This window comes from Cimex lectularius, unplaced genomic scaffold (assembly GCF_000648675.2).
Source record: "Cimex lectularius strain Harlan isolate CLEC.00 unplaced genomic scaffold, Clec_2.1 scaffold235, whole genome shotgun sequence".
In the NCBI taxonomy this organism is placed as follows: Eukaryota; Metazoa; Arthropoda; class Insecta; order Hemiptera; family Cimicidae; genus Cimex; species Cimex lectularius.
In genome coordinates this window covers 395,908-414,975 of record NW_019392839.1, presented here as the reverse complement: position 1 = coordinate 414,975, position 19,068 = coordinate 395,908, and the positions used below count along the sequence as shown (strand labels likewise).

General features: G+C 29.4%; 1 protein-coding gene across 1 annotated transcript; it reads left to right on the top strand.

Moving 5' to 3' along the window:
* Positions 1-12,436, top strand: LOC106670709 (ephrin-B1). Its single transcript, XM_014401266.2, has 6 exons — positions 1-363; positions 960-1,101; positions 7,119-7,287; positions 7,375-7,485; positions 7,590-7,748; positions 9,624-12,436. Exons 1-6 carry the CDS (start codon positions 158-160, stop codon positions 9,755-9,757), a joined length of 921 nt encoding a protein of 306 aa, XP_014256752.1. The 5' UTR covers positions 1-157; the 3' UTR covers positions 9,758-12,436.
* The last annotated feature ends 6,632 nt before the right edge of the window (positions 12,437-19,068 follow it).

Sequence of the window (19,068 nt, the reverse complement as noted above, 5' to 3'; positions counted from 1 at the left end):
TTCCACTCAGCCGTGATCGAGTAAGGTGAATTGGAGAGTCGGAGAGTCTGTGGTGTGTCTTAAAAATGGCTTCAGTCTCACCTCGGTTATTTTTCATAGTATCGAATTAAAAGAGAGAGAGATCAATCTAGTTATTAATGTTAAAACAAATGCTAAAATGGTGTTAGGGTGTGTTATTGTCCTACCGGACATTTTGTGCCGTATTTTTATCGACGGAGCTCGGCCGATACTCCAAATACCTTGTGCGAAAGTCACCTCCTGCTTAACTCTAGTGCTACTTATTTGTTTTGAAACAGTTCTTTTATCCACTGTTAGTGACTGTACGAAATCATTTTACGTCCATTGGAATACAACGAATCCGATGTAAGTCTTATTTTTTTTGTTTTAACACAGTTTCGCTCTTGTTTACAGTGCCCTCGGTGTAAATTCCCTATCCGCTTATAAAAGTGCACGTACATATTACGATCGGGCACCGTTTATCGCCGACCCGGCCGTTCCGACCGAGCTTTTCGTACTTTTTCATTCGAAATTTATTATTATTATTATTATTTCCGAATTTCCAATAAATCTACGGGTGAGGAGAAATAGTAAAATACATCCCAGTCGGGTTTTTTATTTATATACTTCAGCTTAGACGTATAGATTTTAAAATTTTTGAGACAATATCCTCCTTTTTGTTTTTCCTTTTAAAACTCTTCGACCTTTTTTTTGAGGAATTTCGTGATTTGACACGGTAAATTTTCACCTTACTTTCGGCCCCTTGATTTTTTCTCCCATTTTCAAAATTTATCGACCTGTTTATTTATGTTTGTATTAATTAAACCACTTTTTAAAGCGAAACGGATTTGTTAAAAAAAGGTCGGAATTGGGCCGTCTACGAGACCCGCGACACTTAGATTTTTTGTCCTCTCTTCCCCGAAAGTGGTTATTTGACTTTTTTTTATTTTTCTCTATTTCAGTTTTAGGATAGATAACACAGATCATATTATCGACGTGAACAAAGGGAATATACCGTTCGAATATGATCAGGTGAATATTATTTGCCCTACTTACACCCCTGGCACTCACGAAGAAGATGCTGAAAAATATATTATTTACAATGTAAGTCCTTAATTTTTTTCCCCCATTTACATTCTCCGTCTCTGTTTTTTTTTCCTTCAAACTGTATCTCTTAGATTTTAAACAGTTCATTAATTCTAACAATTTTAATCCTGTTCGGATGCGTTTACAATATTGTATTGGGTATGAACAAAAGCCGTAACTCGGGAGCCTGTACGACTTTCGAAACGCATTTTGAGGTTATCGACAACAATTTGACTTTTTATCACATTTCCAAACACCTTACTGTTTTTTTTTTTATATATTTTGTTTTTTTACATTGTTTTATTATTAAACAATTTTGTTTTATTTCACCTACGAATTGTATTGTTTTTTTCTTAATGTAGCAACGACTCTAAAACCAGTCACGACAATCACATTCGTTGCCAGCAAGACTTTTGACGTTTCCTCTACTAAATTCACATTTTAACACTTTTAACATAGATTTAAAAAAAGGATTTAAAAACTACCCCCTCCCATTTTAAATCCATCATAATAATAAACAATTAATCAGTTTCCCTTGTTTTTAAACATAAAGGGAAACAAAATGTTTCTGTATAAATTAAGACGTTGGAGATTAATAAAAAAAGAAGTAGTAAATCTAAATAAATCTTCTATTTCAATGATCAATTCATTAAAATCTGAATGGGGAAACACTTTACAAGACGGTTGTCTCATTGATGCCCATGTCAGTTTTACACAGATAGATCAATTTATTTTATCATCAGTTACGAAATTGTTTTCCGTTCGATTGAAGCTTTCGGTCAAATAGTCAGATGACTCAATTCATTGGTTTTGTTTTAACAAATTTAAAATGTAGTTGTACGCCAGATGGAATGCATTGATCATAAGGCGATATTTGATGCGTTTGTTAATTCTGGAATAAACGGATTATTTTATCGTAAGTTAAACAATGTATACTGTTTGATAAGTTGGTAAAGTTATCAGATAGCCGGATAAAATTGGTCAATTTACCCTTGAAAGATTAAATTAATCAAAACCTAGATAGAATATTAACTTTGTTTTTAATCGTTTTTCTTCGAAAGGTTGCTTCTTTTTAAAGTTATAACAAACTTTTTTTTTAATAAGATATACATATTTTTTTTAAACCTGAGGGTCTAGGGTATCATAGCTCTATTCAACCTATCCTGGCTCTATCCCTCTTCCCAAAAGGTTTATATTTCTTTGGCTGTTTCCTTTACCAGGCCATTATACCGATCTTCCTCATTACATTATCCAGTCCATCCAATTTAAATACTCGTCTTACCACTCCTCAATACCCACTCATCTCCGTTGACCTAATCCTTCCCCAGCATAAAACATATACTTTTGAACTGTCTTTCCTCATCTAAGCCCCAAAATTCTGGAACTCCCTCCCTCTAACTATCCGCAAAGCCACATCCATTTTAAGCATCTCTTGTACATGCACCTCCTCTCCCTCCAAACAGAGTTTATTTAACCACAGTTTAAACTTACTCACCAACTATTATTTTTCAATGATAATTTTCAGAGTAATTCGTTTTAATTTGAACTCCTTTGAGTTTTGTTTTGTGTAGGTCAGTTGTTATTACGTTTATCACCAAAACAAGGTTTATTTTTGTGCCAATTTTCACATTAACCTATGGATTATTCTAAGGGGACACAAAAAATAAATATTTTTTATATATTTTTATGCTTTTTTGCTGACCTAAGTTGATTCCTATTTAGTGATGTTAGAGGTGGAAAATGTGATAAAACTTTCCTGTGTATAAGGTTTAATAAAAAGGTTTTATTTAGTGATGTTAAAGGTGGAAAATGTGATAAAACTTTCCTGTGTATAATTTTAATAAAAAGGTTTTCACCTATTAAATGTATACTTTAAACGATAAAAGGGATAAAAATTGCTCAAAACTTGATTAGAATATAGTAAATTAACTTTTGTGGTTGATCTCAGCCTTAATATTATAATTATAATTGTAAAAACTCTGGGATAAGGCAAATTTGAAAGAAAAACACTCAGTTACTTCATCAGCTTTTGAGAAATATACCCACTTCATTCAGGAATTTGAAACTATTACTAATTATTTAAACATTTAACATACATAAACATAAATTTACAATACTCAAAATTATTGCTTCAACCATAATAAATATATGAGTTTTGCTCTGAAGAGTCAACGAGATCTTTACCTCATCCATTCTTCATTATGACAAATGATGTATTTTTAGGCCTTAAAGTACATATTCCCTTTAAATCGATACCGATAGGTAGGCTTGACTCGTAGAAGAAGGGTCATCCTCACTCAATTAAGAATAGGCCATGTGAGGCTGACACGAAGGCAGGCACTTACTCTTGGGCCAAAGTCATTATATATATCTGGCTTGGAAAGAAAGCTTGCTCGATGTGTCCCACATAATTGAAGGGTGCAATTTCTTGGCTCTATGTAGTATAGGATTGTCTCCCGATATGAAAATTTTGCTTGAGAAGAGTGAGTATCTCCCCTATTCCGATTTTCGAAGGAAACAGGGTTAGTTTATTGTATAAAGTACAGATATTTTTGTGTCTCCTAGTGTGTGCTGAGAGTGAATGTAATTATTAGCATAATTTGTAGTGTAAAAGGGTCGATGGCAGAATATTGAGTACATCGTTGACCTTCAATTAGGTTAGTTTTATAGGTGAAAAGAGTGTTGGAGGAATATTAAGTGCTCCTCCTGTGTGCATGGTATGTAAATAGGAAAGAATGTATTTAAGAGTGAGTGATAATGTTAATGGGTTGGATTTGGATATTGATTGTGTTGGGGACTGAAATGACAGAGCTGTTGAGCTCAACCTCGGGACTGACCCCAGATTCTAGAGGGCTTTTGGTAATTATTACAAAAGCTGGAATTGCTGGTGGACTGCGAGTAGTGATATGCTCAGTTCTTTAATGCATTTATGTATGTACTATGTGCGCAGATTTGAGCTTATATAAATCGGTAATCATAGAATTGATAACTGATACAGAAATTTTGGTGTCATGACTTGAACCAATGAAACATAGTAAGAGCAGAGACAGTTAACAATTTGAACAAAATTTTATGAAAAAAAAAAGTCGTAATATATACTGGACGGGTGAAAGATCTCGTCCACCCTTCAGAGCAAAACTTACATTTATTAATGTTTACTGTAATTTTGAGTATTGTAATTGGATGTTTGTATTTGTCAAACTTCACCAGTAATAGTTTCAAATTTCTGATGAAGGGGTTATATTCCTCAAAAGCTTGATGAAGGAACTGAGTGGTTTTCTTTCTTTCAAATTTACCTTATCTCTGACTTTGTTATATATAATTATAATGAATTAAATTCAATAGTAATATAAAAATACTCAAACATTTATTACAGAATACAAATGAAATAATTTATCATTGTTATTTCATGTTATTTGCCATTTTAAATCAACATTTATTCAGTCATGTCATAGGTTACACTATTGTTTAATAAGTATACATACTAAAACGCTGACAAAAATAGATTAAATAAAAAAATAATTGATAATTGTATGAACAAGTATTTACTTTTATTGTAGAATGCATTTGGATTAATTTATCCCTGTTATTTTATAAATTGTTTGCTTTATGCTGACCTAAATTGATTCTTGTTTAATCAAGTTAGAGGTGGAAAGTATACTTCCCAGCATATAATGTGTGATAAAAACTTTTCCTCTAGTAACATTTTACTTTATTTTAATTGATGAATAATATGTAAAACGTATTGTGAAGTAGTTTGACTCTTTGTTCACGACACCCAAACTGATAGTTGGACATTAAGCAAGCCCTCCTGTATGACAGGAATTACTTTAACTATCAAGAAATTACATTCATTGGCTGCCCAACAAAACATTCAACATTCTTCTTTTTTTTTTCCTACTGCGCTATTTTTTTTTTTCCAATTCTCCTTGGAGCAATGATTTAATAATAATAATAATATTTTATTTTTGATTTAATAATTTAATCCTTTCTGTCCAGTAGTAGTTACTTGTGGAGGATCCAGTTGTAGTGTAATATGTAGGGAGTTTAGATTATTTGTGACATTAAAAGAATTGTTGATTGAATTCAAATTACAGCTGACTGAACATACAATTTTGCTTACAGCTTACATAGTTACTTTTTTACAATAGTCTTTATCAGATCTTCATGTCAGTGGTTGCATATGTAATTGGAAATTTTACCTTGCATTTAAGAAAAAGTTGACTTGGAATTAATGAAGAATACATTTTGTAACTTTTAGTTGTTTTTACACGTTGACTGCGTCCTATACTTAGACATTTTGGTTGCCCATGGCGGAACCCAATTTATTGCCTAAACTAGCTCTCTGGTTCTTAAAAATAATATAAACGTTTATTTTTATTGCGTTTAACTAAGTGATAAAAATTATATGATGCAACAGTTATGAGAGAACAGAGATATCCAAAATAACATAAAATTTACTTTGACTAGGAAACAACTTTTTTTCATAAACTGGACAAGAAACAGGACTTTGTCCTTTGCTTGGCCATTTTGGTCACCCACAGCAGAACCAAAAATAGCTCTCTGGTACTTACAAATAATATAAATGATTTTATTATATTTATGTATGTGATATAAATTATATGACACAACAGTTGCGACGCTAAATTTAGTAAGCAAACCCACACATTGTTTAGTCAATGGAGTGTGTAGTTAAATAAAAATTGTTTCTCCTTTTAAAATTTTTCTTTTATTGTACATAATCTTTAAAAAAATTAGTAAATAATTAATTAAAGTAAACTGCATACAGGAAAGCAAAATAAATAGCTTTCACAGAATAAATAAAAAAATCACTACTAGTTTAAAAAAAATTGAATCAATCGAAGCCAATCACACTTTCATACTTTCTGAGGCATCCTTAGAAATTTCGAACAGAATTGTATAGCGGTTGAAGTGAAGGGAGCGTTTAAAAAGTACAAATGGGCTTCTGTCTTAATCAGATGGACAGTTGGCATGATGCATATGCCTTGTTTTTCGTAGTCAATGTGTTCTAGTGATAGTGTTTTGATGTTTAATAAAAAAAACATACATTAATTTTATACAATTTTTAACTAACTTTGATATGCCTTAGTTTGTAACCTTAAAATGTGAATTGTTTAAGAGGAAATTAGATACTAAAAATAAATAAGCAGTGTTGTTGAATTTGTAAGATTTCACCCTTAAAATACATCTTCGAAAAACAGTACTACGTAGTTGATCAAGTGAATATTTCAGAAATGTGTTCACTTCCAAAACTATTTTAAACAAACAGCAAAAATAACAAATTTTAAATTAAAATAGAATCTTCATAAATGTTTGGAATTATGGAAAATTCCATCAATTGGAACCTAATTGAAATGTTTTAGTGTCCAGTATATTTTATAAAATCGAATTCATGTATTAATTACAATATAACATACTAATATGATCTGAAAAATGTTAGATTGAGTAATCTCTTGATAATGACCTAAGAGCATATTGTTTAATAGTTCATCTTCATAAATTGTAACCTGGCAAAATTCCAATATGATGTTGTGTCAGTGAAAAGAAAATTAAAATGTATTTCTACTTAACTTTGAATGATGTACATACAATTTTTTTTTAAATTTAATTTATTGAAGAACAAATTTTGTATATCATAGAAACAAAATTGTGTTCCAAATTGTTGTTTTGATCTGTGAACAAGGTAAATTTGTCAAGGTATAGCTTATAATTTTTTTTTAACAGACAACAAAAATACAGTTATTATTTTAATGTGGGTTAATTTAGACTTATCTACTAGGATTCCACTATCCATAAACCTTATTAGGCAAATACCTTAATTTTAAACATCTCACTACAAAAAAATTGTCATTCTTTTTTCCGTACTAAATGGCACGTGCTTAACTTTGGTTTCAAGAAAGGCCATTTTCCTATTATTCATACATCAATATTGTAGCGCAACCGAATAAAACCATGTATATTGTACAATAATTGACTGTTTGTATAAATAATTTCATTTAAACATGCTTTTTTAGGTCTCCAAAGAGGAGTACGTTTCTTGCCGAATTACCAATCCAAATCCTCGGATAATAGCAATTTGTGATAAACCACATAAATTAATGTATTTTACTATTACTTTTCGTTCATTTACTCCTCAGCCTGGTGGACTTGAATTTCAGCCTGGGCAGGACTATTATTTTATATGTAAGTTTAGAGTTATAGTTATTGTTCACTTAATATGTTTGAGGATAACAAAAAAAAAGTATTACATAAAAACATTAATAATTACAGCAACATCTTCTAAAGAAGATTTACATCGACGTATTGGAGGACGATGTTTATCCAACAATATGAGAGTCATTTTCAAAGTTTGTTGTCGGCCAGAGGATACTCAAAGTAGCCGTATGTATATTTAAATTTTGTTTGGTCTTAATAATTCTTTTGCTGCAAAAAGATTTTATCTTTGCTAATACATTTATATTGTTCATTAATTTTATTTGTTATAGATAATAGTTCTGTTAGAGAAAGTAGCACATCAACGACAAGTATTGGTACATCGGGATTGGTTACAAGGAATCCCTCATACACAGCACAAACTACTTTGTCACCTGCCATATACACGCGTCCGACTCCGACATTCACAAGAACAACTACTAAAAAAACAAGTATGTATTTGATTCTTATACAGGGTGACTGGCGATAAATGCCGAAAATGTCAGGTGTTTCTACTCACCATATGCAACAAAAAACGTCCTATAAACCCCTGTCCAAATCTCAAGAAAAAAAGAAGTAATTTAAACGTCAGAATTGTTGACTGTAGAAAAATCTGGTTTGTGCCACCTGAAATAACGTTATATTTGCTGAAAGAAAACATATTTACATTGCAGAATTTATGAAAAAGTTTTGCACGAAAAATTCAGAAAAACCAAAACTGGAATTTTCTGAAAATGTTAGATTAACTGTTAATAACTAAAAACTCTTGAAGCTTTGCAAATTTGCTTCCAGCTGTATACCCCCTTTTTGGATTGTGTTATTCTATTATGATATTGATGTAAAATCACTACGAAAATAGTAAATAAAGTACCATCTTTAATATATTAAAGCTCCCTTTTAAAATTGACCGAACAAAAGTTATAGTATGGTCAAAGATTATACAAATATCATTAACTTTTGGGCAGGTTCTTTTCTTAATCTGTTAAGGTTGATGATTGATTAGACATTAAACATAGGTAGTATTGATTTGGGGGTGAATTCTTGGAGAAAAGAGCTCGGGGTTTTTTTTTTTTTTTTTTTTTTTTTTTTTTTTTTTTTTTTTTTTTTTTTTAAATGGCGTTTTTGCACAAATTATTTATTTTTATATGACTACATCGGTCATCACCAGCCCTCAATTCTTTTCCTGAATGACAGGGTAATTGAGGAAAAGCCTCTTCATTTGCACTAGTAAGTTACATCACACACCAAACTGAATTCACAGTACCCCAGAGTATTGAATATTCCTCGGGATAATTGGGCATAAGCCCCACATTCATCCTTAAAAATTACATTCACCCATCATTTGCACTACTCCAGAGTATGTGATATTCCTCGCTGTAATTGGTGATATGACATGCTATACATGCTAGTAAATTACATTCACACTACCCCAGAATAATCAGTATTCCTCGGGATGATTGAGGATAAGCTGTCATTCACACTAATAAATTACATTCACCCTACACTAGAGTACTTGATGTTCCTTGGTATAATTGGAAATAAGCCTCTCCATTCATGCAAATAAAGACATTTGTTCCAATAAACAACTCATATTACATGCAGTCTCAAGTGTAGCGATCATGACAACAGGACATTGTTACATCCCCCGTTGTAGGAGAAATTAACCTGTAGGAATTAATTTGCTGCAATGACAGAATTAATTTCTTCCTACTTTTTCCATAATCTATTTCATATATAGTGTTTGAAATCCGTCGTGTAATAGGGAAGGGTCTACTTCTAATTTCGTTTAATTTATTTCTTCCTTCCATGTACACCAACTCATTAATGGCAAATTTGTAGTTCCAATTTTTTATTTTTTATTCTTTTCATGATTTAAAATTGAATTTTCTTAAGCTCTTCTACAGTCTGATGGTAAATTGCGCTTAATTTGGAGTGGTGGTTGTGGAATGATGTTGGAATCTTCTCCTAGTAGGTGTAAATTTTGTTATGGATTATGTTATTGTCTGCTAAAGTACAAATGGATGTACAAAGATCTATATACAATTAAAAATATTTATTGCCTAGATATATTGGATCACAATCTGTACTTGCTTTTAGTAACACTGTTGTTATAAACAAGGTGAGTATTTATTAAAGTTTGATCTCGCTTAAAAATATGAATGTCCAGGGAATCGTACACTGATATGAATTAAATTAATTAATGATTTAACAATAATTAAATTGATATTACAATGATAGGAATAACAATATGAAATGTTTGATAAAATTGTTTCCTTCTGTTTTCTCTGTTATTTTTTTTTTGTACATGAACTAATTTTCACTTTCAGAGGTTTATGAGAAACATCCAAATGAGGTTGTGAAGAATGAAGAACTAACATACAGTTCAGGACGTCAAATGACCGTAGATATTCTTCTGTTGCTATATTCCTCTATGATTCTCGGTCTTCTAGTCGGCCTGTAGGGCGCTAAAAATAAAAAATAAAATAAAAGAATAACCTGTACATAATGTACATTCTGAATTTGTATAATATAGTTTTGTGTGAAATGGTTCGAATGTTGTCATGAAAGATGTGCTAAGTGTATTTAAAGTACCAATACATTCTTCATATTGCTGTATTTTATAAGCTGTACATTGTGAGACACTTTTTCACTTAAATCATTAATGAAAACAAATCAAATAAAGATTGATTATTGCCATTATTATTATTAATATTATCTTATGGGCATTTTTTTATGATTTTTAATGTGATTGATTCATCTGAAAAATGACATCAAGTTTACAGAAATTAATCATTTCCACGTTTATTTCTTATATATTACATCTTATTTTTTATTAAATGCCCACAGGAGAGTTTTATGATTAAAAAGAATCATTGTTTAAAAAACGTTTTTATGTACTTACATGAAAAGTATATAATTTAACAACTGCCATTGATACCTTCTGTTTTGAGTAAATGTCAATAATGATTTGTTTTAAATGCTGGTAGCCAAACAGGTTTTTAATGAGCTGCATTTTTATATTTGATTAGGGTAAATTAAATAAATATATATATACTTATTAAAAAAGTATAATAGATATATATACATATATATCTTGAGTTTTTTTACAATCTTCATGATTTTCACAAAAATCCATTCAAACTGCACAAATTAATGTAATACTTCCATCTGAATGTAATTATCATTACTCTGTAAAAAAAAAGTAATGTAGATAGTAGAGGGTATTGTATTGTCTTAATTGAGCATATTTTGTCTCCTGTATGGAATAAAAAATGAAATCGCCCAAATCCTCTATTATATACCAATGAAAATGTCTTACGATTTGAAAATTTTTAATTTTATCTGTTGAATTTTTTCCTTGTTTTAACTATATTTATACCCTAATCAAATATTGCTAATTTCTACTATTTAATTGTGATATTTTTTTTTCATTTAGCATTCGCCATTAATTACCCTTTGTTCTGAAATAGTAATATTGGTTTAATTGGATGAAAAGTTTAGAAATCCATTTTGTATTTATTTCCTTTAGGTGTTCTTCTTTATTAGAAAATAATTTTATTTAACTAAATGATTTTACTGTGATATTTAGATGTTATCAAAAAAATAAAGAAAAAAAGGAAAAAAATTGCAACAACCCTAATGAATTAGTAATTTTATTATTTTTTTATATTATCCTGTAAAGGTCATGACTTTAGTGATATGCAAAAATTGATAAATATAAAGTTAATAAACAGCTCATATCGAAGGTTAATATGTGGAACAATAGTAATAAAAATCTTTCATTCGATTAGCTTGCACACTATGTGTTCCTTGTAATAATCGGCAAGAGCCTCATTTATAGGGCTGAGCATTGTTATTTTTTAAAACCTAGATCATAATTACTAGAAAATTTTTAAAATTTATCGAACAACTATTTTCTTTAATTATGTTTTATTTAACTACAATCCTTAATGTTCCCAATTTCTTACTTTTTTTATTGTATTTATTTTATCATTGTTTTTATTTACTGCATTTTATAAAGTAAGGTGCCATAATATTTTCGTAAACACAGTACATTAAAACGTTATTTCTCCCTGTTTTATTATTCCTTTCTTCTTTTTTTTTTTTTAACAATTTCCCTTATTGTACATAAATATTATATCACAAATTGGAGACACTTTGAATGAATTTGTATCCATAATTTTGTAGAAACATTTATATTTATGTTTGTGAATATTTAATTATTATTAACAATATATGTGAAACACTTTGTATAGGCCTACTTTGATGACATTATTAATGTAATTCACAGGACTGGTTATAGATTATTTTTAAAATTACCCAATAAAATTGCAGTAATAGGTACTGTTATGAATTACCTTATTTTATACACCGTCATTTTCTGATTAAACAGTATTCTTTTATCACCCTACTGTTAATATATGTCCACTAGTTTGTCAGCAAAATTGTATGTACATAGAAATAATTGAAAGTAGATATTATGTATCAGCATAAATGTCCAACATGCTGAACACTTTGTGTATATTGTATTAAATATTTTTCATATATATAAATATATATATAAATATATATTGCATATTGACCTGATGGTGAAACATAATGATAGTGCATAAATATGCATAAAGTATTTGCGTGGCTGCAAGCCCTGGACTTGTTCCCCCTGTAAGACTTGCACCAGCTCTAGATGCTATTTACCATTTTGAAATGCATAATTTAAAGAATTTCATACGTTATTGATACATTTATATTTATTTATGTTTTTGTTGTTTTTTTAATGATTTTTTTTACACAAATAAGTTGTACTTTATAATAATATTTTTTGAATAGTATTAAAATAAACTATAGGTTTTTATTTATAGGGTGGTATTTTCATATCAGTAACATAGATTAGATACAATACAAAATTTCAATTTGTTGAAACAGCATTTAGAAATTTGTGTTTCGTTGAGATTTTAGAGTTTTTTCCTCTGCCACCCTATGAAATATTTGTGCATATATCATAGAAGACTAAACATCAAGTAGACATTTTGTGTAATCTATATAATTCGATCATCACATTAGCCAATATAGTATGCTATATTATAAAATGTTAATTTTATAACTGATTTTTGTACAAAATAAATAACTGTACTGTACATAAGGCAATTCTATTCATTTTCCTTTTGTAATCAATATTTTCTAAACTTATTCTGTTTAGGACATATATACTCTAGCCACAATCATTATATAATGTGCTCTCTCAGTAATCCGAACTAATTGCTGCAGGGGAGTATTTGGATTATAAAGGGTGTTTTCAAAACATACATGTATTAAAAAAATAATTTTTAAATTAATAATTTAAAACAAAATATTTTTGCATGTTAAACCTATTCATTGTCATTGTCATTTTTCTTTAAAAAATCATTTATTTATTCAACATTTTCTTCATTGCTTTTTCCTCTTTTTCACTCATTTTTAAACAGTAGACATATACTTAACACAAGAAAAATATATAGACTGATGCAACATTTAATTTTTAGTTGCGAAAGAAAGAGGGATTCATTGAACAAAAGAAATTCTCGAAAATCCGGATAGTCTAATTATTTTATATGTCCCCCTCACTCACTCTTCCTTTCTCTCTCACTCTCACTCNCTTTCGCTCTCTTTCATTCACTAACTCTTTCTCCTCTATCTTATTAACTTACTCTCTCACTCACTTCCTCTCTTTTGTTCACACTTTCTCTCTTCTCTTCGTCCCCTCCCCACTAAATAATATTTCATTTGTTTCACTTAAAATTCTCACTAATTGGATTTTTTTCAGTTTGGATTACTGGTATGTTCTGAGTATCGAAGTTCAGATTAGTAAGAGAGCCCTATACATACAATTTTTATCAAGAAAAGCAGTTTAAGGATCAGCGATATTTATACTTTTATTACTTTACTTTCATTACAGTTACATTAACCGGAGATTTACAATGTCAAAATAAACTTATAAAATATATGTGTACTTTTAATGAACACTACCAGGATGAATATGCAACAGTTTCAGTTGAATAAAACGTTTAAATCAATAAATTTTGCACTGAAAATAAATTTATAGAATAAACTCAATTTTCTTTAAGTACTCAGCAAATATTGATTGACACTCCTTCATCATTAACTTTTATTTCATTTGAAATTAATGGCCGACGAATTATTAATCACCCGTGGTTTACTGTGAATTATAAAACTTGAATAACTTTATTGGTCGATGTTAACGATTATTGTATTCATGTTTCTTTATTTCAGCTTTTTTAACAGTCAGGCTAAAACGTAACAAGTTAAAAGTTGGGTTATGTACTGTTTATAATTGTTATAGTGAGAAATATTTGATAATTATTATTAGGTTTGACATTTTCTACTTCACATAACCAACCTGTTACTAATAAAACATGTCTTATAAATACACTTTATTTATTATTATTATTATTATTTTTTTTTTTAAAGAAAAGCTAGCTCCAAAGCACAGTTAAGCTCAATTGGCAAATATGACATACACAACCTTGTGAACCTTCTGAAGCACAAACGGCTTAAAAATTTGTTGCATACCTGAATCAATATTATTTTAATACCTAGTCATAATAATTGTGTACTAAGAAAATTAATTTTTCAACTAAATAGTTTTTCTAATCGGTATATATACGTATGTGCATGCTCTTACAGCAATCAGGTTTTTTTTTTTTTTTTTTTTTTTTTTGTTATTTTTTATATTTAAAGCCCATTTGTAAGTATGTTGAGTTCGAATGCAGGGCCACTGGATTTCAAGAGACATATTACAATTTAATATACTTTATTTAATTAAAAAATGTTTTTTTTTTTTTTTTTTTTTTTTTGTAAGAATTTTATGAACTTGGATGTAAATGAACTTTAATTTTACCTTTGCTCAAGAATGCAATGCTCACAATAGGTTAAATAAAGAAGACTGTACTTCACGATACTTTTTAAGGTTGAGAAAAAGTTCTAATTAACAAAAAAAATACGCTATGTCGTTTGTGTAATTTTAATACCTGAATATTCTAAAAATCATTTAAAAAAAAATTAATTTTAAAATACAAGTCAGAGCTTTATTAACGAATCGTAAAATGTTGTTTTTAAACATTAGCTGTTGATCAAATAAGAAGCTCAGTTCCTTAATTTATCAATGTTGACTGAAGTGAGGTGACATTGATTGTGTAAGTGTAGATATTAGAATTATTGCACCTTGAGAAACAGATACGGAAACAAATTGAAATTTATATCATCATATAAACACCGAGAATGAAGAGAATTTAAATTATTTTGTGAAAAAGTAGTTAGAATAAGAAGAAACAGGAAAAGAGAAAAAAAAAACAATATTAAGCATTGTCTAAATGCCATTTATGAAAACAAAAGAGGCCTTAAGAAAGATCACTGAGAAACTCCTAAAGTAACTGAGAATTCAGAAAAAATTAATTTTAGCTATTTGGAACCTATTTCCCAGATATTTATGTATTTATTTAAATCGGCAGATGCCCAAAATGCGATACATTTTGCAATAAAAAAATACAAATTTGTCCGTATGAAGAATTATACATTTATAATAACTTACATTTTGTAAAAGATTAAACAAAAAATAATTATTAAAAATCTACTTATAGAGTAAAAAAATAAATATAAAGTTTAATTTATTAAATTATGTATTAAGAACAAATCTTATAGTCTGATAAGCAGTGATAGAATTCTTTCTACTTCTAATTATAATAAAAAAAAGACAATAGTAAAAATATAATTATTTTGAACAAATAGGAGATAAGATAAAATGGTTTTTAAAGAACTTCTGAATATATATATAAGTTACTATTTTCTGGAGTCAGTTGATACTAGAATTAAAAAAGATAATCAAGAGGAATGTGAGTGATAACGAAAATTGAAAAAAAGTCTGACTATGGATTGGAATTCGGAAATTTGAGCAAGAAAGTAACAATGGACAATGGATTCTATTATTTATTAATTTATAAATAAACTCGACGAGATTCCTATGAAGATAAGTGACTAGTAGATTGGAGATAAGGAATATTATGTGAACTATAAGGAATATTTAATTCCTTATAAAGGAAGGAGATGAATTTAAAAAATTTATTTAGAACTATATGTTTTGAATTTTGTGATAGTTTTTTTCTTTATGTTTATGAATATAAATCCTCCTACATTTATATAAATCTATCTAAAATAACTGTTACTCTTGAAGAAGTACTAGGGGGCCCTCGTCTCTCATAGTAAATAAAGGTGTAGGACCAGATGTTATATATGTCGTAAATAACATATCCTATCAAATTTTAACTACGCTATATCAGACTCGCTCCTAATTAGAACTGAAACTGTTAAGGATCTCGGTATAATTATTGACAGACAGTTAAACTTTCACACACATTAGTAAAACTATAGCTAAAGCAAATAAAACTTTAGGATTTATTACATATCATACTAAACATTTCCATGATCTATACGGTTAAAAATTTGATACGTTTCCACTGTAAGACTAACGTTAAATTACTGTTCACCTCTTTGGGCTCCATTTCAATCCACCTGAATTAGTCGCATAGAAGGAGTTCAAAACAGATTTTTACGCCTGATACGTTACAGAACAACTAGAATATACAATTCTGAACATACTCATCACTAGTGTCTGTTCTGAAATTTTCAACTGTTCTATACTGAAGGAAATTTTTTTATTGCATATTTTATAAATTATCACATTCCTTAACTGATTAACTGAATTAATTTTCAAGTTCCGTCTTATTCTCCATTGATTGCCATGGAACTAATTATGCCAAATTCAGTTTTATGCTAACCACAACATATATGTTCAACTCGTTCAAAAATATATATTTAGTTAATGTCTGTTTGAAGTAAATTTAAGCCAAAAATTAATTCGTTTTAATTTTTATAAATGTGGGTATAGTTATAGTATCCATAATTGACCATATTAATTGTTTTAATTAATATGTATAATTAATTAAAATTTATTTATAACTTTATACTTTTATTGTATACATTTCTAATTGGGAAACAGTGAAATAAATAAATAAACTTGTTCTAATGAATGTTTTTGACAGAAAAGATAAGGAGACTCGACAGGGGAAGAGAATACAATATTAAAATGGACAAGGGGGCAGTAGAGTTGTTTGAAGGCCGTAAATTATTGAAATTATGAGTAAAGCAAGATGAAGCTTAGCAACTTAAAATTTTAGTATCGATGAAATATGTAGTGAAAAGGAAATGTTGGGCTGAAACATGACTCATGAGCCTTTAATAAAATTCACAGTTAAAACAATATCATTATTAATATTATAAGAGTAAGATTTTTTAGAGCCTTGGAAGAAAATATGAATGAAACCAAAGCGAAGACTGTCACCAAAACCACGCATCTCGAGGTTCGCAATTGAAATGTCATGATTGGCAAACGCTTTTGTGAAATCAGTGCGAATTGAATCTACATAACATGGTTTATCAAATATGTCCAGAATATTTTTTATGGAAGTTTGCTGTATTTTTATGATAGAAACCAATAATTTGATTTGCTTTTTTTAATTGAAATTGTAATGTGGTATTAACAATATTTTTTTAACATAAATTTGAGAATATTTTTTTATTTTTTATTTTTCCAGAAATGATCTACAATAAATAAAGTTGGCATTGGTCTTAATACACAAAATAAATACCATAACTAAAAGTACAATAGCTAGAACAATAACATTATTAAATCATGCATATAATATTGCTCAAGATAACAGGTTTCTCGTTTTAACTAGCGTTTCTAACACAGATAAACAGACATAGTAATTATTATTATGTTCCTGGTTGTTTTTACTGTAAATTAAATAAAAACTGGTGTGTTATTTAAATATTTACCACAATCGGAAATGTAAAACTCATATTCAAAAAGGAAGAGGCCTACGGTATCTAATTTTAGGTTTAACAAAATTGGCAATAGAGCTTTGGTTGGATTTATATTTTAAGCTTTTTATAGCAAACGACGGACTTTTTTACGCTAAATATCCTAAGTTGACAGAAGACGTGTATTTTACGAATGAAATTACTTTGAAGATAGGGTTCCTTCCGGCTAAACCTGTTAATTTGCCTAGAAATAGAGTTGAAGCTTGAATTTAGTGATTTCTCAGTATCATGTAAGAGGCAGGTATTTTCAATTTTGTTAAATTCACCCATTTTATTGTTTAGAATATTAGCATCTTTTGCCTGCCAAATCATTTGAACCTTTGTCTTATCCAGAGGATGAGAGAGGAATGCCAAAATAAATGTATGATTTAGAGACTGGTAATTCCACATTCTCAACTTTTGAGTCTCCTTATTTATACTTTCTGTACATTCAGTTTGCTATATTCACTTAGAAGCTGTAGTTAGAACTGTGCGTCTTGCTTGGAGTAAATGATAGCAACATCGCCTGAATAAAATAACATTTAAAGTTTATAGTGCTAGTAATGCTAATTCCTACGGTTCCTTTGCTTTGAAAAAAAAAAAAAAATCATATCTTTGATAAACAGACCGAAAAGAAGAGGTGAAAAATGTCTGTACTAATCACAATTTCTCCAGAAGTCTTAGCTTTAGAGTAAAGCTGTGAAAAAAATTCTTATAAATTTTGAACTAATACCCATATCAAACAGCTTTGAAATAGAGTCAAAAGATCACAAAGATGACAAAAAAAGTGAATTTATGTAGTTGTAAATATTAATAATAGAACTCAAAATAAAAATTGAATCATTGTATCATCTTCCCTTTTGGAAACCAATTTTTCCATTAGGGTGTATGTTATTGTCCTCAACCCAATTTGGATAAAAATCACCATAATTTAGCTATATTATTTAATAAAGCAATTACTCTATAGTTATTTACATCATTCAGGTCACCACTTTTAAATAATAATTTTAATGTGTGTTTCTTAGTGACCTGTTGTTTTGTAATTTGTTAAATTCGTGAGGAGCGGTCAAAAATAATAATTTTAATTTTTACTATAATAATTTTACTAAACCCCAGTCTTCGGACATTTCTTCAGATAAAAAGATTTTATCAAGGAGGTTCTGGAGTTAGTGGGTCCAAGTTGGTAGATGTGCTCATTTGGGATCATATCCAGCTCAATCAAAATGAATGCTAAATGAATTAGTTGACTGTTCTAAACTTCTAGCACGTTTAGTTTTTTTTAAATGTGGTCTCAAAATATTAATATTGATTTTTTCAAATTCTATATAAATTTCACTAATATTTTATATTAAAAAATAAATAAATGAATTAAAAAAAAGAGAAAAGAAAAAGCTGCATCATAAGCCATTGTGTTGTTATGGATACGACTTGCTGAAAAGTGAAAATAGTTATTATTCATTGTGTTAAAACAGCTTTAGTGATAGTGGAGCTTGTTGGAGGAGAAATGTAGAATTTATGCTGGTTTGAGTATATGTCGAGTGACGTCGTTGGATGAGACGTGACTTTTCGACGTTTCTCAACCGAGGCGGCGCCTGTTTTCGTTTCATTTTTCTCCGCGGGCACTGACGGGAAATGTAGCCATAGGACGTCCGTAGCCAATTGGATCGCCATCGACGACGAAACCATCGACGTTCGTCGTCGGACGTCCACCGTATTGCGAACTGTCGGCAGATCCGATAAAAACTCCATAACTCAACTTAGGAAAATAATCGCCGCTCCGTGGGCGAAAGGTCGCCGGCGAGGTTGACGAGACGTTGCGTCATTGGTCGAATATTTTTTCGACTCGCCGAGCCGTGACGT